The 25,930-nt window shown below is 42.7% G+C and overlaps 2 protein-coding genes across 13 annotated transcripts in view; one reads left to right on the top strand and one right to left on the bottom strand.

The window, feature by feature from the left end:
• Positions 1-11,677, bottom strand: part of LOC126537500 (cleavage and polyadenylation specificity factor subunit 6-like) — a 62,867-nt gene extending 51,190 nt beyond the window's left edge. For 11 of the 12 annotated variants that reach the window (XM_055074299.2, XM_055074298.2, XM_050184529.3 and 8 more), the window contains exons 1-3: positions 11,529-11,677; positions 10,864-10,947; positions 8,882-8,962 (exon numbers count right to left, since the gene is read on the bottom strand). In XM_055074299.2, the coding sequence (XP_054930274.1) occupies positions 8,882-8,962; positions 10,864-10,947; positions 11,529-11,588 (225 nt within the window). In that variant the 5' untranslated portion in view covers positions 11,589-11,677. Of the gene's footprint in view, positions 1-8,881; positions 8,965-10,863; positions 10,948-11,528 lie in introns of those variants that run through there. The other variant, XM_055074309.2, reaches the window with a different exon arrangement.
• Positions 11,678-12,264: 587 nt separating this feature from the next.
• Positions 12,265-23,603, top strand: LOC126537449 (uncharacterized). Its single transcript, XM_050184457.3, has 2 exons — positions 12,265-12,770; positions 20,973-23,603. Exon 2 carries the CDS (start codon positions 21,274-21,276, stop codon positions 22,528-22,530), a length of 1,257 nt encoding a protein of 418 aa, XP_050040414.1. The 5' UTR covers positions 12,265-12,770; positions 20,973-21,273; the 3' UTR covers positions 22,531-23,603.
• The last annotated feature ends 2,327 nt before the right edge of the window (positions 23,604-25,930 follow it).

The following is a 25,930-nucleotide window of genomic DNA, read 5'->3' as shown; positions in this document are numbered from 1 at the left end:
AAAGGGAGATGCCATGTTTACATGCTGCCCCTCTGGTGGTGCACGATGGCTGACACATGGACGCAGAAAGAAAGCGTATCAGTTTATAACATCATCTAAATTGTACTTCACAACCACGCGAGTTGTAGCATAAATTATTAATTAAAATAACCCATTTCACACTCCCCTTTTCAATTTATTTTACTTAAAATGGCCTTAGCCAACCGTAGTCAGCGAGCAGAACTCGTACTACAGCAATTACATTAAAAAACAACACACCCAAGCCGCTCTGCAATTTGCATGGTGCGCTCTCTCGTGTGTTGCAAAGCATTCAAGAGCACATGTTGCTAGTGCATGCTGATGTGTCACGAGTAGGCAGCCGGTTGATACATAGAATGTGACTATGGTTGAAAGTGATCATCGCAGAATACATCCCTAGGTCACACTGAACCTAAGGAAGCAAGTGCATGTAACAGAAACTCTTTTTTGCCCATAGCAATCCAACAAAGCTTGCTTTACTATTTATTCTCAGCTAATAGAAATGATTTCAAAACCAGGTCTTGTCGCTAAGGGCTTATTACTAGAAGGTAAAAGAGGGCAGCTTCAAACAAGAATGAAAAAGTGAACAAATGAAACCAACGCACTTTTTATACAGCATATGCTAGCTTGGAACTGAGAAATGCCTTAAGACTTGGCAGAGGATATTTTTTTAACACCTTAAAACCTTAGTTGCATAACAGCAATGAATTTACCATAATGTAGATACACAGGTGTCTAGAGTAAGCTCATGAAATTTACATATGATCAAAAAATACGCAAGTCAACATCTGTAAACAAGAGTTGTTAAGTGTGCATTCATATCATGATGGCAACTAAATCCTGGGAGCATCTTTGAAGTCAAAAGGAAACAAAGGCTTATCATGACATGGGAATGAAAATCTTCCTAGCACAACTGTACAAGTGCAAGTCATGTGGACACGTGTGCATAATGAGCCTTTAATGAAGGATGCAGGACTGCACAAATGAACAGTGCCCGAGATTGATCAGAAGTTTTTTAAACAGCTATTTCAGCATAAGTTAGAGCGCTAGTCTCCAAGCTATTTTCACACAAGTTGCAGCTAGTCTTCAGAACAGTTATATGAAATACATATCTTCACATAAGCTATAGCTAGTCTTTAAAAGCTATTTAGAGTGCAGCTCTTAATGGCCCGCTCCTGCTGTGAACGTCAGTCGGTGGTGGCGTAACGATGCGAACGAGCTCAAAAGTGAAAGGTGAAAGAGCGAACGGCGGAGACCAATGAGAGTGGCCCCTGTAGTGACGTGCGCGCGGCGAACTGGTTTCATGCGGACCCGCCTGACCACTTGTTTTGTACTGTGATCTACTTGCATCAGCTCTTGTTTGAGCTTGTTTCGATTGTCATGATTTGTGATTGCTTTGTGATTTGACCATATGCGTGAGGCGAATTGTGCAGTGGTTTACAGAAGCCAAGCAGCACCAGCGATCACACTGGGCCTTCGACGAGTCATGTATAAAAGCCGACGCGTTTGACCAGCAGATCAAATTTTCGACGATCGACAACTCAGCTACATGTCTCTCAAATTCTCTGCCTCAATATATCGCGAAATGAAAATATATATAGAGCTGCGTTCAAATTTCTCATTAGGGAGTATCGTAACTATCAGTGAATTTTTTTTCATGCAATTTACAGCTAGTGTCTAAAATAGCTATTTTAGCACATATATTACAACAGACTAATGAAATGGCTGTTTTAGCCCACGATACAACTAATCTCTGAACCAGCTATCTGAGCACATTTTGCAGCTATTCTAAAACACCTTTTTTTGGCAAGCTACAGATTACGTCTGAAATGTCTGTTTAGCATAAATTACTGCTCATCTCTGAACCAGCTATCTGAGCACAAGTTGCAGCTAATCTCAAACAACTATTTTAGCCTGTTACAGCTGGCCTCTGATAACACCTGTTTTAGCACAAGTTACAGCTGATCTCAAACACCTACCTCTGCAAGTTACAGTTCATCTCTGAACCAGCTATTTTAGCAGATGCTACAGCTAGCTTCTGTAACACTTATTTTAGCACAAGTTACAGCTCATCTCTAGACCAGCTATCTGGGCTCAATTTACAGCTAGTTTCTGAAATGCCTGTTTTAGCTTAAGTTACAGCTAGTCTATGAAAACATCTAATTTTTAACACCGCTAAAGCAGCCTTTTAAGAAGTTGACTTGGGCGAGCTGGTTCACCTTGAAGGTCCATTGAAGTGGCGCAAAGGGATGAGGAGAAACACGTAACATGATTAGTGTAGACTTCCAACCAAACTTTACTGGAAAAAACACCAGCCATTTGTAGTCATGTTTATTGTGGTTTTTTACATGACCATAAGTGGATGGTGCTGCTTTCAATAAAGTTTGGTGGGCAGTTGGCACTAGTCATGTCGTTTTGCTTCTAGTTTCACCATCGTGCTGCTTCAATAGACCATCTATTCAAGCACAAGTTACAACAAGTCTCTGAAACGGCCATTTTTACCACATATGCAGCTGGCCTCTGAAACAACTATTTGAGCACATAATGGCCTATTTCAGCACAATTTACAGTACAACTCCAAAACAGCTAGTTAGAGCAAGTCAGAGCTAGCCTGAATGCCCCATTTTCCCACAAATTACACTAGCCCTCGAAATGGCCATTTTAGCACAATATGCAGTTAGTCCTAACAGCAGCTATTTTAGTGTAACAGCTTGTCTTTCAAATAGTTATTTTTGCTCAAAGGGTACAGACAGCATGCGACTGCACACAGGAGAGACAACAACAACCTTGTAACAATCACACTGACTGATCCTACAATATGTGCAACTATGGTTGACTTGAAATACAGAAGGCCATTTAACCGTCACGATCTTACTGCAGAAATTATTTGAAACTTTATTAGTCCCATGAGGTTCATCTCAGCTGACAGTTAAAGTACCAGACAAATACCAGCTGCACCAAGATGGCCGAAAAGAGTTTCACAGCTACCTGCAAAGTTGGTGCCATGAGTACGCCCAATGGATCCACATATGCAGCACGCTGCATGCCCTCAATGCCTGATTTATGTTACGCGATTCATCAGTATAGACAAAGTTAAGGTCGACCACAAGGCAGGCTAGCTTATAGGACACTAGGAGGACTAGCCTGTTTGCCACGTGAAACAGAACAAGTCAGACCAGGTCATGTGACACAATCTAGGAGACCTGGCTACTATACCACGCCCAATGAATCTACAAATGTGTAGTAAGCTGCTTAATGTGTCACAAGCCCCACAGACATATGAATACGCCCCCACAGCTGTTTCCACACAGCACCATCAGGTATGTCCCACAAAACGCGTCTTATTTCTATTGAAATGCAGGAAGCCATTTCAATATGCTGCTAAACGAAATGTCACAAAAAAGTGTCACATGTTGCCAAGCAACATTTCAGTACACATACGAATTTAATGGAACACGCCAAATACAATTGCTGGGAGAAACTCGATGGGTCCACAAGATTTCGCAGTCTCTTACAAAGCATAGTTAATGCAACCTGACCAATTACCACCATGTACTAGAACTGTGCTTTGCTTCCATAAACAAATTCGCATTAAAACCTAGAATAAAAGTGATATAAGATATTACAATTCGAGCTATGCTGTGCAATAATTCTAAATGCAGCGTCTGAGAAACCATAACAAACATGCCCCAACAAGACCTAAACATGACACAGTGACACTAAAAATTATGTTTTGCACTTTGCCTTTAGAAGGCTATATATAGTGCCCCAATTGTTGCTTTGGACATGCCTTCACCTAGGTAGACACATGCCAAGCAAAAGAAATAAGGGGCATGACTGTACACCCTTAAACTTTACACTATGACATTGCATGCGCAGTCATATACTCCTGAACTGCAACAGAAAATGGTACATTCTTGCCCATAACACTGAATTAATCTGAATGAGTTGTGCTTTATAAAATGGGGTATCAGTGCAGATGCTTCCGCACATTCCCAAACTAAATATAAATATTCCACTTCAGACCATTTCGCTGCAAATTGCTGTAACGTGTCCATAAGTATCCCACACTCAGAAAGCTATGGTTCAACATAACCATGTTTTATCTATTTTTAGATACACCAGGTGTTCAGGTAAGAGTTTGAAGCTACCTCTCAAAGTTGAAAAAGAACACAATGTTTTGGCCCTGATTATACTTAAACAAGTTTGCAAGGTAACGGAAATTCTCCACCTGTCACAATGGCAAATAGGGGAAAAAAAAAGACACGACGACTTGACGGCTGCAAAGCCTGGTTCCAGCTTGCCGACTAGGTCATAACACTGTTGCAAAGTAAATGATGCACACATACTTTTTTTTTTATATTCTGAAAAAATATGTTAACAGTGTCTGCTTTTGACTTGCACAGCATTCATGCTTGACCTGAAGCTAAAATAAGAAAAGCACTTTTGCACAGCTTATCAGAGAGTGAGTGTGTAGCAATGGTCACTTCAAAAATTAAGTCTGAGCTCGTTACAATGAAAGTATTTGTTTTATCCTATGCCCATTACAAAAAGTATGTATAGAGCTAAGTGAATAGAAAGAAGACATAGGAAAATGTCCACAGTAAAAAGTTCTGCCGAAGGTGCTCCAATACCAGCACAGATCATTAAAGAAATTCAGGAATCAAGGCAGGTGAACACACGTGCTGTGTGCACCTGCTGTAGTGCTTTGAGGGATTGAATCTTGCTTCCATGGACACATTTCGATGGGGGTAGAATGCGATGCACTTTTCTGCTGAATCATTTTACACCTACCATCTACAGAACTCTAGCAGTCTGACTCTGTACTTCTTCACTAGATAGCAGCACCTTAAAAGATGGAGTAAGGATCACCCTATGTTGCATTGATGTTTTTGAAGGTTAAACAAGTGGGACATTTCCTGCCCCTTACCCCACAAAGGGCAGACTCTTAAAATCCTCAAGTTTACCCGCTAATTCAAGGTAGGTCGATCTTTATCCCAGTTTTGAAGGTGCTGCCATATCTTGTGAAAGAGTACACAGTTGAACCACTAGACATCTACTACATGTATGTTGTAGGAGGTGCGAAATGATTAAAAAAGAAAACATGCCTTCATTTGTACCACACCGTCCTCCTCGCATGACAAGTGGCTTTGACATCGCCCAAGTACGCTCACTAAGCGTCTTGGTTTTCAGTTTTGCAAGAATAGCGAAAAAAAAAAAAAAAAGATTGCCAGGATATAATCAATAGCATTTCTAAAGATGCATTACTTGTTTATGAGCGCCAGTTGCTCTCTCAGTTTTCTTAGCTCTAACAAAAACATCAGGGCAACTTGTAGCCTTGCTCTTTTTCCTCACTGTACATCCATCATCTGAACACTGTATCAACTCTCCGTCTTGGTTTAAAAAAACCTCATCCAGGAAAAAGTTGTTAACTCTAATCTGCCTTCCCGACAACCAAGGTACATGCGACAATTCCTGTAGCAGCAACAAAGACACTGCCTTTGTGCTGCTTGACGAAGGTAACGAATTTGAAAAACCATCTGCTAGCTATTTTAAGGAAAGAAAGGGATCTAAAAAATAAAGGTCTCGAAAGAAGCAATGCCTGCCTTTGAAGTGAATAGAGGACATAAATTCTGCGAGGACTATGCATTTTGAAGCTCTCTAAATTTGCAATAGAACCAAACGCATGAAGTTCAGGCAACCCTAGCTACTCATTATAAGCGAACACACATTATACACAAGGTGCACATTACAGGACAGCTGATACTTGCAAATATTTTTAATTCCAGAAAGCATTATTCATACTGTTATGAACATGTTTTATGTCAAGCAAAGTTCAAGGCAAGCTTAACCTTCGTATCCTGTAACGCTTCTGTCACAGTGCCCTTCAAGATGTTTGAATAGATCACAATGCCAGATTTCCTTCTCGATAGTGCAGTAAATATTCTATGATTTCATAAGAGCACCTCCAATAAATTAAAACAGAACTTCATGGTTACTTATTAGGCTAATTAAAAAAAAAGAGCTCCATCATTGTTCCTTATAACAAGGATGAACTGTAATCAAGTTACCACCATGGCACCTTTAGGAATGTATAGATTGTGCACATATTTCCCTGATGCCATAATAACCCTGAATGAAGTAGCAGTTTTATAAACAAGGATGTGGAAGGAGGTTTACATGAGCTAACCACCTCCAACATCACAACGAGTTTAGATGCAACACCTATGCCCTTTATCTTAAATGCTTTCAAAGGTAATGAACGTTTTTATAATCTGCTTGAAATATAAAAACTAGTCTCAAACCTATAGCAATTGGAAAACAGATTCTGATATTTAGCCTTCTTATACAAACTTATTTAACTTAAATTTCTGTGCATTAATATTGTTCACAGAAACTACAAAGGACCATGTCTGCTTACTGTCCATAACCTCCAGAACTATGGAAATGTTTAGGCAGATAAAATACATGTGTCAAACTAAAACGTGCAGCTGCAAAAGGCCACAGAACTGCAAAATGATGGAAGATGCACCTTACACCGTGGCAATATCACAACTGCATTAGGCCAAGAGACAAGGGCATTTTAAGTAACTTTTATTTTGTCAGAATGCTGTGTGTTTTGCGTTATATAACTGAAGGCAATATATTGTGAGCTAGCTCTATATTGTGATTGCACACTGAAAGTGGGAAAACTTTCAAAAAGAGTCTGGACAATTCCCTCTGTCACTGTTGGGACCACTTGTACTTTAACCTCAGGACAGTATAGGCAACATTTGATGTGTCAGATACAAGCAGCCTATTACTACTCCATGCACATTATTTCTCGGGAAGTGCGCTGATATGAACGCTATTCATACCCACACGGTGACAATTTAACTGAAATTTAGGCAGCGAGCACATTTTCAACAAACACTTCTTTCCCGACAAAATTGTACGAATCTGTGCACCACACTGCACTTGTTGCTTGTTTGCCACGAAAGGGAGCCACAAAAGGAACGTGCATGTTTACTGCTTGCAACTTAAAAGCACTGTGTGATTGCATCCTTAACCATTTAATTGGCAAAACAAGAACAAATCTGCAGAAAGCCTCCACCCCAACTTTCTTTCCGGTAGCTTCATTGCCAAATGAATATCAAATAGAGTTCGGAAACGTAAAATAAGCATTGTACATCTGCCAGTTTATTGAGAGAATAAGTTGAAAAGTGCACATGTTTGGTACGTTAGGCAGCAGGCACAGACAGATATGTTGAACTGATAATCCAAACTTGCGCTGAGAAAGCACACACCCTGGAATTTTGCATAAAAATATATCTCCATCCCAGATGGGGCAAAAGGCAAAGAAAAGGCAGCACAATCACTGCATCCCCCACAGATGCAAGCATCAAAAAAGCAAAAATGTAGAACACCTCGAAACGTTAAGGGATTCACATTTAGCAGACGTACACAGTCTCAGATGTCGTTCAGGTACCGATTAAAGGGTTAAGGATTAGAGCAGAGACCAACACCATCATGATTTCAACCAACCCAAACGAGCAAATCACAGCTAACTCTCAATATTTAGTGGTACATCTATAACAGAGCAAAGTAATATTTACTTTCACTTCTGGGCCAGCTCCATCAAGGTGCCTGCATCATCACACAATGTGCAGCCTGTGCTGGGCTTTGTTTTTTTCGTTCTTTTTTTAACGTAGAAGCACACATTAGTCAGCATAAGCTCACAACCAGCTTAGTTCAGTGTATGCATATACAATGTTCCAGTAAATTCGATGACAACACTCGTTCACATACCCACTTGGGTGCAACATGGAGGAAGAAAAGGAACTAAGAGCGAATGTCATGGAATAAGATTGAAGCCAAGGAAAGTGGTCTCAATATGTGATCATGTCATGGATTCTTAGTGCTTCCAGCTGCGACACCAGGTGCAGCATCAAAATACAACTGTCACACTCGCAGACTGCACGCTTATTGAGTCAATATTATTAGACTCGCTTTGCTAGAACTATTCCCACTATGCTAGCATCTCGCAAATAAAGAAAATAACTTGCAAATCTCGCTACATGGCAGCGCATATTCCAGTTATGTACTTTCCACGAGATATACCAACAATCCAAGGAAGCTATTGTTTGCTACTCAAACATATGCCACAATGCAAAACTGACGAGTACAGCAACTCGTGTTCCGAAGACTGCATTGGATCGGAACCACTTACGCGCTGTCGTCTCCATCACGGATTCGATAAAATTCAGAATAGGAGCTTCCGATCTCATTTTGTAATTTCGTACGTAATGTAACTTTATTCTGCATATTTTCTAAATTCACTCTCTATGTAATGCCTGACAGGCGTTGAGAGTAATGACATGAACAAAAGTGCATACTTTACAAGAAACTGCTGTAGTTGCACAAGTATACTGGAAAAAGTGCACAGAGCAGCTGGAAAAGCACACGAAAGAGTGCACATCAATGAAAACCTACCACGAACCAAACGTACAGGGCTAAGCCTGCCAATTGCAGCTGAGACTCTGAAGTCATGTGTTAGGCACGGCAGAGATCATAAGTGACAGGGATAGCTTCACACAGTGTGCACCAACGAATGGCAGCTGTGCAACATTATGCTCCCTCCTAGTTTTTTTTCTTCTTCCATGAAGAGCAGTTATATTCATAAAAAAAAACACGCAATAAAATCCACCACATACAATTTCAGCAAAACCACCACCAATTCATCTGCCACAGAAAGAAAAACTATACAACGCCAGTGCAACCCGAGCACAAATCCCAAATTCCGTGAACCCACGACAACAAAGTAGTAATGTGCACAAAGAGCATTGTCGACGCCCTCACGAGAGTTCTTGTCTTCACGGCTTACCCAAGTCAAGTTTCCAATGTACAGAGCCACACGCTTTGAAGGATGGCTGTTTCCCTGGGACTGGTTACCAATCCCAGACACCTGAAATAGTTGCATCTGCTGTAGTTTGACTGCAATGCTTTCACAAACAGCAAAACTATAAAGGTCGCCTTTGGGTGTACCACATTCTGAGCATGTATCTGCTCTGTACCCTAACTGCTATGCAGTGACACGGGCACTCAGAGTATGGAACCACACTTTGTAAGGATTCTTTTGCTCCGATTCTACCCCTTTTCTATCATTCAAGCATGCCGGGAACAATAGTGCTACGTTGCACGAGCCAATGAAAAAGGGCAAGAAGAAGGAAAAAACAAAACAATTGTTACGAAACGTCTCTGGAACCGTTCTTTCAGTTCAAGATTAAAGTGCTCCCAAGCTATTGAGCTCTGAATGTCATTGTTTGCAGCATCTTTGGCTGTGATAAGGTGCAATTTGTGCCTGTTAAGTCAATCTTGGCAGCTCTTCCATCTTCCAGACATGCCAATGAGCTGATGATTCATATAGCACCTGCAACATGGCATCTCTACAGGACCAAAGTAAAACCAGAATGGTAGGGACAACAAAACAAAACGACGAAGCATCATATTTTCTCATGAACCACATTATTTTGCATTTTTTTTCGCCTTTCCTAACTGGTTCCAACAGTGGCATGCCACCTTTCTTGCTGGGATTGCCATTCGGCATGACAGCATTCAAGCCAATAAGCAAGGGTGAAATGAACAAAGAAGCAAAATAATAATAAAATTTATCATTTGAGACTATTGCGCCTACATGCGTTAGTTGGAAGTATAATGTCCTAAAACTGCCACTAGGCCAGCCACTAAATGAGCTAATACACTTAACAAGAATGAACTGATCGATTTCAAACTTGCTTACAGTTTATTTTTTGACATGCACCAATTTCTCGCTTTTGCAGTAAAGGCCACAGTATTGCTATGCCAGAATGAAACGCATTTGGGAAAGAATAAAATAAAACACATCAGACTGTTCATTACTTTAAAATTGCTGTGATATCATGGCATAACTGGGTGATAAACACACCAAGTGCCAGAGGTAATCCTAATGCGGCAATCAACATGTGCCCGTTTAGTACTATTCTTCTGTCTTTTTAAAATAAATACTTTGCAACAGTAGCAAAAACATTCATATGGCAATTTTGACTACCATGAAAGGTATCTTGTGGCAGAATTTTTGATGATGGCCTGTGGGAAGAACGCATCTAATCACAAATTAAAACTAAGCTGCTAGCTACAGCTGGAAATGGGGTAACACACAGGGGCAAGGTTAGTCTACTTTTAACATGCACGAAGATAAGCTCCTTGGTGGCATACTGAGGTTGTTACATAACCACGAATATTATAACATGAATAATTTAGTGCTTTAAGTTCAATATGTGAAAAATGGCTTATTCTCGAGTGAAGTACCATTCTTAATTTCTAAAGTTTCAAAGGCATAACTGTTTATTCAAAACGAGCTGGACAAAAATCAGTCAAGCAAACTTTCCCTCTACCTTACACTCGTACAAACAAATGCATAATAAATAACTTTGCGCACTCAAAGAAATTTCGAGTCCAGCAACCAGTGACGGATGCAGCCATATTGTCGGTGGCTCAAAGCAAAACTAAACACAAATGGCGTGCAGTCAAACTCACTTCTGCTATACCTGCAGCCTTCGCGTGGTGCCTCTACATCAGTTTAACCTGCTTCACTGCATGCTAGCTGCAGGCACTACTGACAATTTACAAACATATTTGCAATGGCTGAATTACGCGCAACAAGGCGCGTGTTAGGCTCGAAAATGTCTCACCGTACACGTCTACCGGCTGATAGAAATAGGCCGGGAAATAAAGCATTTCATCGTTTTTGTTTGCCGGCGACACGCGGGATGCGTTGCCCTCGGCACAGGTGCGCGGCAAGGAGCTCGGCACCGCTAGCGGATATACCTCGTCTGCATTTCCATCGCTGGACGGTGCAGCAATAACGTCGTCGTAAAGATCCACGTTGGCATCGTGCTCATTGTATCCCTCCTAAAAAAATCAGAAGAGAAATAAAAAAAAAGGATGTAGAACGCCACCGTTACCAAACTTCCCAGGATATCGCCGACGCTGGCAAACGCAGTCTCACGGGTAAAACAGAAACGCCGCGCAGCTTTTGCGCCATAATGTAACTCGAAGTCGACACCAATTAATCAACAAAGTCATGGCATATCTCGCGGCTGCTTGTATTCCTCACTTACTAAGACCGGTAAATATTAGATCGTGACGGCCCGTCGAAACCGGTCACCATGTTTGGAAGCCACGCAACGGACCAAGGCGAGCATTTCTGCTACAAACATAACTTTAGTAGTTTGAGCGCAAAATGAATGGACATTTACCGCTAAGTTGCAAACAGTAAAACGCAAAGAACGCATACAAGCTTAGAACTGTGACATGTATTTTTCCTAACTCCAAGCATCCAGCAAAAACAATGGAGCCACTTAAACGAGAGCAGAATGGCTGCTTCGTAGAAGTAAATAGTACCGCGAGAGCTTCAGTTAATATAAAAACACAAGGTTTGACAGGACTGAAAGTTTTTGCCACTGACTGCGCGGTACACAAAAGCGGCTTGCCTGGTTAAAGTCTTGCTCGAGATCGTCGGCGTAGAGATCAATATCCACGCCGTCCGCCATTTTGCCTGTCTTCCCGACGAACTGCTGCGAATCGCTGAAGATCGCAGCACCACGCCCGCTTATGCGATTAAAGGGTGAACTACTGGAACGCTCAAAGCGTGTTGATCCCTTTGAAAGTGTTGACCCAAAGATTGCAAGAGACAAACACACAGCTTCATCCGTTGTATTAATCAATAATGAAGCGGTTGAAAAGTAAGGCTCATTTCTGAGAAGGAACGTCTTTCTGTTCGGTTAGCACTGAACGAAAGTATGTAATACTATTGTCACTTATACCTTAAATTTGCAGCCATACTACCCAAGCGCTTTACTTTGATATCGTGTAGAGGAAAGAAGCCATCAGAGTAGCCAGGTATGGCGACTTCACGCCAAATTGCTTGGAGGAAAAAAAAAAAAAAAACTCGGTGTCCTTCCACTCTGTGAAAAAGGATGTGGGAACCTCCGCCGCGGGTTGGCCCGGCATTTAACTATCTTCGGGATCGGCCCACGTATGGGGAGTGCTTAAACCGCGGGTCGGCTCGGCATTGGACTATCTTCGGGATCGGCCCACGTATGGGACGTGCTTAAGGGGACCCTGAAACGATTTTGACGATTTTGTACAAACGTACTGAGTCGCTAGAGTAGCTCCTTCTGATCATTAATTGACGCATCTAAGTGCTCCGCATAAAGCGTGTAATTTATCATAAGGTTTTAAAAATGTACATCGCTGCTGATTGCAGCACACTGCTCGGCCAGTGTTGCCAGGTCGGACAAAGCGGCGCGGCCTAAAGCTAGAGAAATTGTAGCCCAAATGTAGCCAAACTCAAAAAAGAGGGCCCGCTAAAGTTGGAGAACAGAGGGTGAGATTCGCGCTCGTTGTGAAATAATTTGTCATCTGTTCTTGCTTTTCTTCGCTTGGTCATGCATTGTAGGTCAGTAAAGACGAAATATGGATGAATGAAAACATTTTATGAAGATTTCATTTTAAGAACGCGTTATTTTTGTAGCCATATCCACGTTTTAGACGGAGCCTCTTACAACACCAGCCAACACAAGCCTCGCAGTCACGGCGCCACTTACAGATTTCTCTCTAGGTGTTATAGTGTGTAACTCGATGTTTTTGGATACCGGATTTGGTGTGTGCTGCTGGTTGTTTCTGCCATTTCCAAGACCAGTGCTCCCTACCTCGTGTGCAACATGACAAGCGTGAGTACCGGTAGAGGCGGTAGTACTAAACGCCTTGACTAAATTGAACACCCTCTCGCCTGTGAGCCAGGCCAGTTAGCACCGTGCAAGCGACCTCGATCGGTGTGGTATAAAGCATAGAGTTTCCTACAAAGTAATTCTTGTAGGAAACTCTATGGTATAAAGGACTTCGCCGCTCATTTCGGTATAACACACAGAGGTCGCTCTCCATGATTGAAGTTCATGGTGAGGATGGAGAGGGCGCTAGAAGAAAGTAATATCGGGTTTAATCTTTCATACAAACAGGCGGGTACAGTAGTAGAGCAGCAGCTCCCGGGTTTATTTTATGCGGATGACATTGTGTTGCTAGCTAACAATCAAAGTGATTTGCAACGTCTGGCTAATATCTGGACAGGAAGGCAACAATTTAGGTTTGAAATTTAGTGGTAGAAAATCAGGAGTAATGATATTCAATGAAAACAGTGAACAGACAGTGGAGATACAGGGCCTGGAAATACCTCGGGTAACAGAATATAAATACCTTGGTATATGGATAAGCGAAGGCAATATGTATACGGAAACACAGGAAAAAATAACAGTGAAGGGGAAGAGAAATGGGGGGGGGGCAGCCATAATGAAACACAGAGTGCTATGGGGATACAATAGGTACGAGGTCCTCTGAGGTATGTGGAATGTGTCATGGTTCCAGGACTTACTTTTGGAAATGCGGTTGTTTGCTTTAAATCAGGAGTACAATCAGGACTCTATGGGAACCAAAGGTCAGTGGGTCGCGTCACATTGGGCGCTCACGGGAAGACTACAAATGATGCTGTGCAGGGTGATATGGGCTGGACTAGTATTGAAGTGAGGGAAGCTCGCAGTAAAATTGAGTATGAAGAAGGGCTGAGGAATATGGAAGAAAGTAAATGGGCTGGGAGAGTGCTCAGGTGTATGTACAGGAAAAACATTGATTCACAGTGGAGGGAAAGAACTAGGAAGCTTACCAGCAAGTATGCGGCCTCTAGGGTGGGCAACACAGCAACAAAGAACGTCAAGCGGAAAGTCAGAGAGGCTGAAATATTCTCATGGGTGTCGGCACACTGGAAAAGAAACCTGCCATAAGTAACTTCTTAAGAGGAAAAAACGAAATCAGGAAAGAAACAAATCAGGAAAGAAACAATTCATGATAACTCAAAGGGAAGCTCATTACTTTTCGAAGCGAGATCGTGATGCCTTAGAACGTGCGCCTATAAAGCGAGATATGAGAAGGAAGAAGAAGCGTGTGCTTGCTGCGGTAAAGCTAGGGAAACTATAGAGCATGTTTTATTAGAATGTGAAGACGTCTACCCAGCGGTCGATTCAGGAACCACTGGCCTCCTTGAAGCCCTTGGGTTCAGTGGGAGCAGTGTAAAAGTAAACATGTCCGCAACAGGCATTAGTAAAAGGCGATAGGAGGATTGGTGGAAGAAAAGTAGGGAAACGAAAAAAATGGAGACGTACAAAAGCACAGTTCACAATAGGGGATCAGAAAATTTGGGTGTGGGAGTTCATAATGTTTTTTATTATTATTATTTAACCTAGGTAAGACGTTAGGCAGTATAATAGCAAGAGCTTGGTGGCGCAACCCACCGCCCCGTTCCAAAGGGGACGCTCATAACATCCATCTATCCGTTCAGAGAAGCTGCCCTCGACACGCAGAAGAAAACGACAAATTCCCAGAGAAATAATGTGAAACTTATCAGACGATTTTACTGCAAATATAATGTAACGGGAAAAAAACAACTGTATTAGGCAAGTTGATGGCACGCTGGTGTATGTTAGGGAGAATGGGGAAACAGAGTCAAGTTGAATCATTACGCCCTTCCTAGTAAAAAAGAATCGGTTGACGACAGTACTTTGCGAAAAGGTTGAATTTCAATTTAGCAAAATTTTTTATGTAACGAAGTAAAGTGCCGATGTTACCGACCTCTCTTTATCGAGGTTTAACTGTATTGTCATCCAATGGCACCTGTTGCGACACTTATTCATGAGCTATTTAAGTTTTGAAGGAAGTGCTAAAAATTATTTTCTGATTTCATGCCTTCATTGCTGCAACTACGGTGCCAGCTGTTCTGCAGCTTGCAGTGGAGTTTATTTCTCTAGTGACGTATGTGAAAATTCATCTTAAGTAGGCTGCCCTGTACAAAATGTTAACATGCAAGGAGATATAGAACTCCCCTGCTTGTTTTGATCTCTAGTGATGCCTCCGCCTGCCCATCACTATTATACCAAAATCCTTTGCAAGGAAGCTACAAAGAACGAAATGTTCTCATTCTCCTGGAAGGACATTAACGCACAGTCAACAGATTGGCAGTCCACGATTTTTCCTCTCAGCCACTCTGGTCATCCATCAGTGGAGAATACTTATCTTGGAGAGCAGGATGGTGCCAGTAGCTACCATGGCAGTCCAACGCCCGCTCAATATCTGTCTATTGGATAGAGCTGGCGTCTGTACCTTCATACACAAGCATGTAGCTTTCCCAGTTGTGGAAGTGCTACTAAGTGAAGTTCTTTTCATCGGCATGTAGTGACAATGATTGTAGATCTCTGCTTGTCCTCATAGTGACTGTATGGTGTCGATATCCTTTTGATTCAATGTTAGCGTAAGGCCTATAATGGGGCAGCCAAAATATAAGTTTTGGAAAAGCTGGACGAAGAAGCTAAAGTCTTGTTTTAGTAGAAAGCTGTGGCTCATTCCATCTGCATGTTCTCTACACTGATTTCAGGTACACTTTTAGGCAGGCTTTTTGTAGCTTGAGTAGCATCCATGACACCTTTCGTGCAATTAGTTCTGCAGACTTGCTGTTCTTAAGTATGGTAATTCTTTAATTCAATCAGATATTCTGTCATTCTTGAAGGGGAGAGAGTACAAAATATGATCATGGCCATTGCGAGAACAAATTTTCAAGTAAATCAACCATAGTACTGTGAGAGAGTTCATGGCGGACACTGTCCCTGTTCTTAGTTTTTTTAGAGCTCAGTATCTTTTTTCTTCTCTCTTGATATTCATCTGTAGCAAGGCTTTTAAAGTGATAGCTTTCTTTGCCTCTTCCCCCCACTTTGTGGTTTCTCAGTTTCTGGCCATTTATGGTCAGCTTGGCTCACTGGCTCAAATAAACAAAAACGTTTGTCGGTTAAGTTAAAACTGTGGCCCCCAGCAACAGAAGCTCGATGCTCTACCCATTAAACCATGGATGCATGCTTGAAAAGGCGGAAATAAACTCATGCAATCAGCATTTTCGTGTCGCACAGCAACACTTTACAAAACATCAGTGTGCATATCTTCCTAATGGCGATGGAGGAAGAAGTTACAGGATGCAGTCGTGCATGAAATTACGCTCTGATGTGCTTTTTTTAACAGTCCTAATACGAACACTTGTAAAGCTGCGTACTTGCTGACCAATATCCCGTAGTGGTTATGAGCCATTCTTGGGGCAACTAGAAATGCACTGCACGTCTCTCAGTATACTGTTATGCTTTGGCAGGTTTCTGCAAAGTCAAGGTTAAGCACTTTGTGTCTTATAATTGAGCAAGTCTTTATGCTGTATAAGTGTACCGCTTCCTGTGTAAGGTCTATTATGGTAGTTGAGGAGCACCTTCATCACTTAAATTTGCAGTGGTCACTCTCTTGTAATGCACAAGCTATTACCTTTAAAGATATCAATCTGCGGTTCGATCTGCCAAGATCTTTCTTTTTAAATATCAGCAGTCAAAGCAGTTTGATTAATCCTAAAACGTATGAGAGGAGTAACAAAGTCAGTCGGAAGATTAGGTCCTTTTTCTAAGCATTTGTTCAGTCACACAAATGAGGTCCATATGCTGACTCTTCCAAGATCATCCATATTTTTGTAGTTGTTGACTCACTACGTACGGCAGCGTGATGTGAAATGTAATGAATACAAGACATGGTGCACCACTTCTTTCCAGTCTACATTCAGCAAGGCATGTCCTCATATAACTTTTAATGATTGAGTCATATTCCGAAGCAAAATCTCCATTAAACTTTATTTTCTTCCCCACAGAGATGCACCCGCTTTAAAGTTTCTCTTTGATTGTTGCCTAGCTACTCGCAATCTTCTTTCCGTGAAAAGGCTACCTCATAGCGACCACCGTCAAATCCAACTTTGCTTTGAAACAGTTCAAGGACTGGTAAAAGCATTGAGCTTTTCTAAACTGTCCTCTTCTGTCAAAATTCCCATGCTCTCAAATTCCCAGAACTTTTGCCGTGCTTGGCGTCAGCACCCAGCGCACCTGGGCCACCAGCATCTGCGACACCATAACCATCAGTTTTCTTGACCCATCCGCCCGACTCCAGGCACCTTCTCTGGTAACGGCACCGACAAAGTCAACATCGAAGAATGGCTTGGCATGTACGAATGCATCGCTGCACACAACCAATGGGACCCGACAGTGATGCTCGCAAGGCCTGGTTGTCTGTCAGCATGGTAGGGCAAGCCGGCCGAGGACAAGCCCACTGTGGAGTTCCGTCTTTTGCAATACCAAGCACCTCCACCAAAAATGAGATGGGCAGATATATAAGGTTAAATGGAACTGTGATTCTGCTGAATATATGGCCGGTAAAACCAGTATGGCCAAACATTAGGTTAGCCCCACTACATCATCTCTTTCGTCTTGTTGGTGATCGTCGTCTTTGTCCCTCCTGTGGCACCGTGACATAACGTTTCATCATTTTACAGCATAGACACGTCAACAATATCGGTTGGTAGTTTTCAGCCATGTTTTTGTTGACTTCTTTGAAGATTGGTATGACTGGCGGTTTCCAATCTTGTGGAATCTGACCAGTCATTAAAGATTGATGAAAAATATGAAATAAAAACCTTCTCAGAGACAGTATTTTTTAGTAATTTACAGTTAATATTGTCAGTACCTACTGACGATGAAGCTTTCCAATTATTAATAAGTGATGAGCAATACCATCAATAAACAGCATTATACCGTGATGTATGCAAAGGGTTGACCATTATTTTAAAAGCTGGGTTCTTTTTATACCAAATGCCTTATTCATGCGCATAACTGGCGTCAGCTACCTTAATTGCCTATTTCAGTTAAAATTACACTATATGGTTTTGTGCCGAATTTGCCTTGAATAATCTAAAAGAAAGAAAGATTGACGTAGGTTCGACACTGTGCCAGAAGTGCTAGCTGCTGTGCAAAATCAGCTTCTTGCTGCTGCTCAGATCTGTGCCAGAAGGTCAAATGGCTGTTCCATCACTGCACAAGGTACTTTGTTTTCTAGTCAACGCAGCATAAACTGTGCTCCACTGCCTCGAGTTGTCAGATTCGTCGGACGGTCCTACCGCTGTCGACCAGATGTAGGAGTCGTCGGACTATCGCCGCTGCCACCATTTGAAGGAGATGAAGGTCGTAGACAGGAACTCGGTGAACAGGATTTATTTACATATTAACAGTTTAAGCAAGATACATTGGCAGTCTAGCGCGACTCCCATATGGAGCCCGCAAAACTAACATACAGCAAACAGCTTACGAGCACACAGCTCACTACTACATTTCGAGCATGACAGAGCACTCAGCTCCCGACAACGAGCACGACACGAGCACACTCTAGCAGCAGGCAAACGCTGCTTATAAGCTCTCCGCTTGACGTCATAGTTCGACGTCATCGTTCGGCGTGGACGGAGCACGAATGGTCGGGAATGTTCGTCCAATCATTGTAAACTTGCCGCCGCCCCGCAGTATGGCTCACACACACAAAGGCACACACGTTCGAGCCTACACACACAAAGGCTGACACGTTCGAGGGCCCCGTGGACGGAAATGTTCGTGTTGCACTCACACACAGGTGAAAAGGCCGGACAGTTCTCGGTACCGCCCAGCTTTCAGTGCCGACGTCAGAGGGCTTCGTAGAACTCTGCTTTGTCCCGGATGGCTCGGCCAAGTACCAATTTCCTGAGTTGATCGCGCGCCACGTGGCTGCCGGCTCTTCGCAGTTCTCCGAAGGGCGCCCCGTCTGGTGGGCTTGGAACACGTGCAGCGGGCTGAAAGCTGGCACGTTGCCACCCCGTACGGCCATTCTTAACAGAGTATACTCTAGCACTCCAACTGGTACCCTAAAGAACGGCTTCATGGTTTCAATTCAAAGTTGTAGGGAACGGATGGGTTTTGCAAGCAATAAGTAACTAATCATAAGAACAATCGGTGCCATTGGGAGAGATGTGTGCCGTATCATCGAATGAATGCGGCTGCAGGTAACTGTGAAACATTTATTGGCTTGTCTCTTGGTCTTGAACAAGAACATATCCTCCGCGAAACTGCTGGTCAAGTATTCGCAAAGTATGTACTATTGTTGGGGCCATACAGCATATTGTGTGTCCACCCATTCATTATTAAATACACATGCTTCCAACACTGCGGGCGAATCCCCTAAACGTGCAAAATCATCGTCCTGTCTCACTGACCCAACTTTGCAGCAATAGGTTAGAGCATGTGATCTGTTGGCACACTAAACAATACCTAGATGAAGACAGCATGCTGTTTGGAGTCCAGCAGGGTTTTATGGAAGGCTTTTACTGTCACTCAGCTAATTGCCTCTTATCATGACTTAGCAGTTAATAACAGGGAACAAATAGAGGCAGTATATTTTTAGATTTTGCCAACACCTTTGATTAATTTTCCTGAACATAAAGCTATGTGTAAGCTTTACACAGTCGAATAGGCACCAAATCTGTGCATTTTATCAGAGCCTATATTGAAAACCATGTTCAGTACGTCGAAGTCGGCAATCATATTTGAGGCATTTCCTTTCACGTCAGGTGTAGCATAGGATAGGGGTCATTCTTGGGACCTTTTCTGTTCCTAATAGTCACGGGCATAGCAAATATGGTTGGATGTATTGTACACAGTAGTTAAATCGCAAGCTGATGAAACTAAGCTCAGCAATAACCTTGATAAGATTTGCCATTGGTGTGAAGGGTAGAAAATGAGCTTAAACATTAATTAGTGTTGTGTTATGAAGATAAGCAGCAAGGAGACACGTTTACACTTTCCCTATTGGCAACAACACCTAATAATGTTTCTACCTATTAGTACCTCGAGGTAATTCTGACAACACGAGGTTGGACGAGCATATTGAAAACATTTGCATGAGCACTCTCAGAAGTTCATGGACCTTTGTCGCAATTTCAAAGGAGCTCCTATACAGGTAAACGTATAGGGGCGTTCGCTATGCTGTCAGACCTAGCTATGAATATGCATAAGCTTTGCGGGAGCTATATGCCAATAAACTATTGCTAAATTAAAATTATTACAGCAAATAGCAGTTAGGTTCATCTGCAATTTCTGCAGAAAAACTGATAGTGTGTCGCGGATGCTGAGTACTCTCCATCTTGAATAGCTACAGGGAAGACATGCTAGACAGGCTACAACTCTTGCATTTAGTGTACAACAGAGTCCAGCATTATGAAATAATTTTACCTGTGTCCTTGTGCCAGCATTCGTCAGTACCACAGTAGAATGATACGGGACCTATGCGCTGTGAATAATGCTTATAGATTGTAATTTTTTTCTAAGACAAGGAATGGATGAATAGCCTAAGAGCGTTGTTGAAAGTAGATATGTTGTCATATTTGTGATTTGTATAGTTTGGCTATAATATTGTTTTCCAATGTTTGTGTTTTTTGTGCCTTGATCACATTTTCTGTATATTCATTCCTCCTTGGACTCAAGTGAGGCCGCAGCATTTATAAATAAAAATTCAGAAATGTAGCTATCTACCACAACAGACAATACCAAGAAACCTAGGTCGAGATGAACTGCTGCTGTTCTTTATTTGGTCTTCAGGCCCATGATGGCATTACTGAATGTTTGGGCTGTCGCACTTGACTGCAATGGCAGCTTGCACTAATACCATGCTCCTAGTCTTCTCACTATATCTTACAGTTAAAAAATTCTCTAAGCAAAAATTTGTGCAAATTTCATAAACTTGGCCATTGAGCAATCATATAAATATATATTTTAAAAATCAAAATGGTTGACCTGCTGTGCTCTGATTTGTTCTGAAATCACTGCCAAGACATTGAATGAAGAAAAGGCTGGTCTTTACCACTGCCATTTATGTAATTTCATTTCTTCAGCATTATATAACTACATTTTTATATTTAAGTGAAAAGCATTACTTGGGTAACCTGTCTTGTTTTCTTGGTGCAGCATTGAAGCATTCCAGCTGTCCAGCAAATGCAGATGGTGCAGTTACATGAAGGATACCGCCACCGCTGTAACTACTGTGCCTGAGATGGATAAACTGTGATCTGAAGTGCTCACCAGGATCCGTGCAGGCCAGAGTGCGTTTGGATTCAATTTGTGCCCTCGAAGCTTCTCACGAACGTTCAAGCTGAAGCAACAGCTGCACACTTGCATAGCCAAAAGGCCATTTCAGTGCCCTTCATGCCCGCAGAGCTTTTAACAAAAAGTTAACCTAAAGCAACACTTGTGCATCCACAAAAGTGAAATGCCATATCATTGCCATTTATGCCCTCAAAGCTTCTCACGAACGAGGGCTCTCAAAGATCACCTGCGCATCCACACAGGAGAGAAGCCTTTTCAGTGCCCCTTGTGCCCTCACAGATTCTCACAAAAAAGTACTCTGAACCAACACCTGCGCACCCACACAGGCGAGAGACCATTTCAGTGCCCTTCGTGTCCTCAAAGTTTCTCACGAAAGAGTGCTTTGAGCCAGCACCTGCACACCCACACAGGCGAGAGGCCATTTCAGTGCCCTTCATGCCTTCAAAGCTTCTCACAAAAGATACATTTGAACCAGCACCTGCGCACCCACACAGGCGAGAGGCCATTTCAGTGTCCTGTGTGCCCTCAAAACTTCTCAATACAGAGTAATCTGAACTCGCACCTGCGCACCCATTCAGGCGAGAGGCCATTTCAGTGCCCTGTGTGCCCTCAAAGTTTCTCACTAAAGTGTAATCTGAACTCGCACCTGCGCACCCACACAGGCGAGAAGCCATTTCAGTGCCCTTCATGTTCTCAGAGCTTCTCACAAAAGAGTACTCTGAACCACCACCTGCGCACCCACACAGGCGAGAAGCCATTTCATTGCCCTTCATGCCCTCGGAGCTTCTCACGGAAGAGTGATCTGAACCGACACCTGCGCACCCATACAGGCGAAAAGCCATTTCAGTGCCCTTTGTGCCCTCGGAGACTATCACAGAAGAGTGAGCTCAACCAGCACCTGTGCACCCACACAGGCGAGAAGCCATTTCAATGCCCTTCGTGCCCTCAGAACTTCTCCCATAAGGGTACTCTGAACCAACACCTACGCACCCACACAGGTGACAAGCCATTTCAATGCCCTTCATGCCCTCAGAGATTCTCGTATAAGAATGTTCTGAACCGACACTTGCGCACCCACACAGGAGAGAAGCCATTTAAGTGCCCTTTATGCCCACAGAGATTTTCACAGAAGAGTCATCTGAACCGGCACCTGAGCGCCCACACAGGCGAGAAGCCATTTCAATGCCCTTCGTGCCCTCAGAGATTCACACAAAAGAGTACTATGAAACAACACCTATTCACCCACACAGGCGAGAAGCTATTTAAATGCCCTTCATGCCCTCAGAGGTTCTCGTATAAGAATGTTCTGAACCGACACCTGCACACCCACACAGGAGAAGCCATTTCAGTGCCCTTTATGCCCTCAAAGTTTCTCACAAAAGTCGATATGGAAGATTCACCTGCACTTCCACTAATGTGAGAGGCTGTTTCAGAGCAGTTCATGTCCTGAGAACTTCTTGTGGAAGTCTCCATTAAACCAACAGCCACGCATCCATACAGGCGGGCGGCCATTTCAGTGCCCTGCATGCCCTCAGCAATCTTCAAAAGTCCTTAGTGAAGGATCACGTCTGCATCCACTCGGCAAGAGACCATGTCAGTGCTCTTCATGTACTCAGAGGTACTCATGGAAGTTCGCACTGAACTTCACTTCCACTAATGTGAGAGGCTGATTCAGGGCCCTTCATGTCCTGAAAACTTGTCATGGAAGTCTGCACTGGACCGACACCTGCTCGTCCACAAAAAGTCCTTGGCGAAGGATCACCTGTGTATCCACTCAGGGAGACGCCATGTCAGGGTTCTTCATGTCCTCAGAGTTACTTGCGGAAGTTCGCACTGAACCAACACTTGTACAACCCACATAAACGAGAGGTCGTTTCAGTGCCACTTATATTGTCAAACCGTCGGGCACAAAAGCCACCTCAATAGGCACCTTGCCACCGCAAGTGCACCTGACACGTGCGGTGGCAGATATTTTCCTTAGTTTTTTCATGGACTCTCAGCATATGTGTACGCCTGTAGTTGTATACTAGCATGAATCATTGTAAGTCTTCATTTTTCATTATTATGTTTAAACTCTTTGTCTTGCAGACAAGCACCTCTTTCTGCATTCAAGCATTTAAATGCTCTTTACTAAATGAGTTATGTGAGTTCGTTTCAGTGCACTAAATAAAATTTGGGATTGGATTTTGCTAATTATCGATATTTCAATACTTGCACTAATATCATGTATGTTTCAATTCATTCGCATTTATTGTGCTGAACAGTACAAGAGAATTTGAGTGGCTATTTGCTATTGCTATGTAATGCAGTTAAAACAATCTTATCTCAGGAATTGAAATTATGCAATTATTATGTGCTTTTTTGATTCCTATTATAATTCAAGTGGTTTCAGTGATGCTAAATGCACTGGTATGAAATTTTTTTGCCCGTAAAGATCCGTGCAGACCTTTGAGAACCTTGAAAGTTGCTTCATAATAAAACATTGTTCTCATGGATCGAAGGCCCTTGAATTTTTATGCATCCTTAACCCTTTCAGTGTCGTTTCTTCCCCGCAGATAATATAGAAAAACAATGACTTATTTTCTGTTGTGTGGAAGGGAAGATATGACATGGATAATGGCACGTACATTCTTAGTATGGTCCTCACACTCTTGTTTTCGTTTCCTATAACTTACTCAAAAAAGATTTGTTAGATGAGAAAGACACTCATTCTAGATGCACTGCTTGACCAAGTGGTCGCTGCGGTTGTGTGCATAACAATAAAAAGGGCAAGCAACGGAGATAAACACAACGATCTAGTAAGCACCTTCACGGAATGTGTTTGCATGAGAGAGTCAGCTTAGCTTTCCTCAGCTCTCTAATCAGGCCATTCATTCTGAACTCAAGTAAATGTTTCAAAAGCCAGCGATTTGGGCATAGCTCACATTCCTGTCGTGGGAAACTCAATGTGCAAAGCGCTCATAACATCAATACAAATTGGACAACTGTGCAAATGCATTCACAAAGTGCCATAACTGCAGCAGTCTGCATGCAGACTACTCTGGATCATGTGTAATATTAAAAAAGGGACAAGGTAATCTAGGTAGAGCTTTAAAAAAATTGTCTTGCAGTGCATAGAGGACGTGCATAAATTCCAGGTGTAAACTAGGGTGGTGCAATTCACTGGTACTGGTATGCGTTATCTCTGGTTGATGGGAGATGTTAGTATGGCCTTGCTGACCCAACCCTGTCCACCTCCTGGAGCCCTGCTGCTTGGTACAAGGAATATTTCACAAAAACTTCTGGAAAGACAGCCACCTTCTGCTCCTGCTCCTGACTCTTCCAGTGCTCCACCTGAGCCCATGGAGGTAGGCTTTCATGACACTGGGGAGCAGTGCCCGCTGAATCCCAAGGCCTTTCTGACCGGTATGGTCAAGATCAGCTAGCATAAGTTGAAAATTGTCTTGATGCAATCAACCTTTTCTGAACCAATCTGCCAACCCCTACAGCTCTGCTTGGCCTTATGAAGGTAGCGGCTAGCCTATCAGCCTTAGTGCCGAGAGCGCAGCATGCCGCTGAGCATGCCAAAAAAGTCTATGTGTAACTGTTCCCACACAATCCTGCAGCGTACTTTGAGTACCACCCAGACAACAGTTGCTCTTAGTTTTCTTTCATTTCTCCAGGGCAACCTAAACAGAAAAATGTGCTGCTTGAGGTCACTTGCAAAATACTTGAGACATTTGATTCCATTTTAAGCAAATAGCACTGTATTCAAAAGGCTAACTCCACTCCGAAAAAAATTTCTTGAAGAAATATGTAATTTTTTTCGTAATGATTGCATCAGTTCTGCCTATCCCTCAAATGGAATGGCAACTGTAGAAATGTCCATCGTAAGTTCACATGCGAACCTTCATATGCCACTTCAAGCTGGCACTATTAGTCAACAAGATAACAGTACTCTATGCATACAAACATATTAGTAACTCGAAGGGTTTTAGTTAGAAAAGATAGTCGACAGCTCTTTTTCAGGTAAATTTTATCGGTGACGTAACTTCGATATGCGGGGGGTGGTTCGAAATACAATACTGGAGACAAACTTGCTGAGAATCTCCTGATGTCTTATGGAACGTGTCTGCCCAATAGACAGGAGTGTACTTAATACAGCTACACACACTACAGCTATTCCTATATACATAGACCTTGCCACAGGCTCTACATCCTTCTGCACCTGCAATGTCATGTGACTAAGGAGTGAAATTGAAGCAATCATTTCTTACATACAGCTGAATGGTATATGTGCCCCATGTTCGATGTGAGGGTGATTACATTTTGGAAAGTGGAATAAATTGAAGGGGCATTGCACCGTGACACCTGCATCAATACATCTCTACATAGAGGAATTGACATATATACCAAACTGTTACATATTTTATGCTGGGATAGAAAACTGTTTATTTAGGAAGAGGTACAGAAATCATGATGGGCCAGGTGCCGGCTTCCATGGTTGTCATTCGTCTTGCGTGGCACGCGGATACCCGAGCAGCGCAGACATCTGAGCTGAGCAGGAGCGCAATCGTGCTGGTGGTGTGGTGCCATTTTAGAGGGATGCCATCTTATAGGGGCGCTGATAAACTTGCACGGCACTCCTGCTTTCTTAATGAATGCAGCTTCTGTATATTTCAGAGGTTTTCGGATAGTTAGAGTGGGACGTTTTGCAATTTGCACTGTTCCTCCAGTCTCTTCCGTGGGCATGCCACTGGGTGCATGGTCATAGCTTGCTGTGACTGCAGGGCATTCTGCCTCTTGGTTTGGAGCCTGTGTATCGTTTCTTGATTTGGTCA

The sequence above is a fragment of the Dermacentor andersoni genome, chromosome 4 (assembly GCF_023375885.2).
Source record: "Dermacentor andersoni chromosome 4, qqDerAnde1_hic_scaffold, whole genome shotgun sequence".
Taxonomy (NCBI): domain Eukaryota; kingdom Metazoa; phylum Arthropoda; class Arachnida; order Ixodida; family Ixodidae; genus Dermacentor; species Dermacentor andersoni.
The sequence above is the reverse complement of the archived record's forward strand: the minus strand, read 5'-3'. Positions and strand labels throughout refer to the sequence as shown.

Excerpts from the sequence above, each read along its gene's own strand:
- LOC126537449 (XM_050184457.3), top strand. The coding sequence starts at position 21,274 with ATGCCATATCATTGCCATTTATGCCCTCAAAGCTTCTCACGAACGAGG.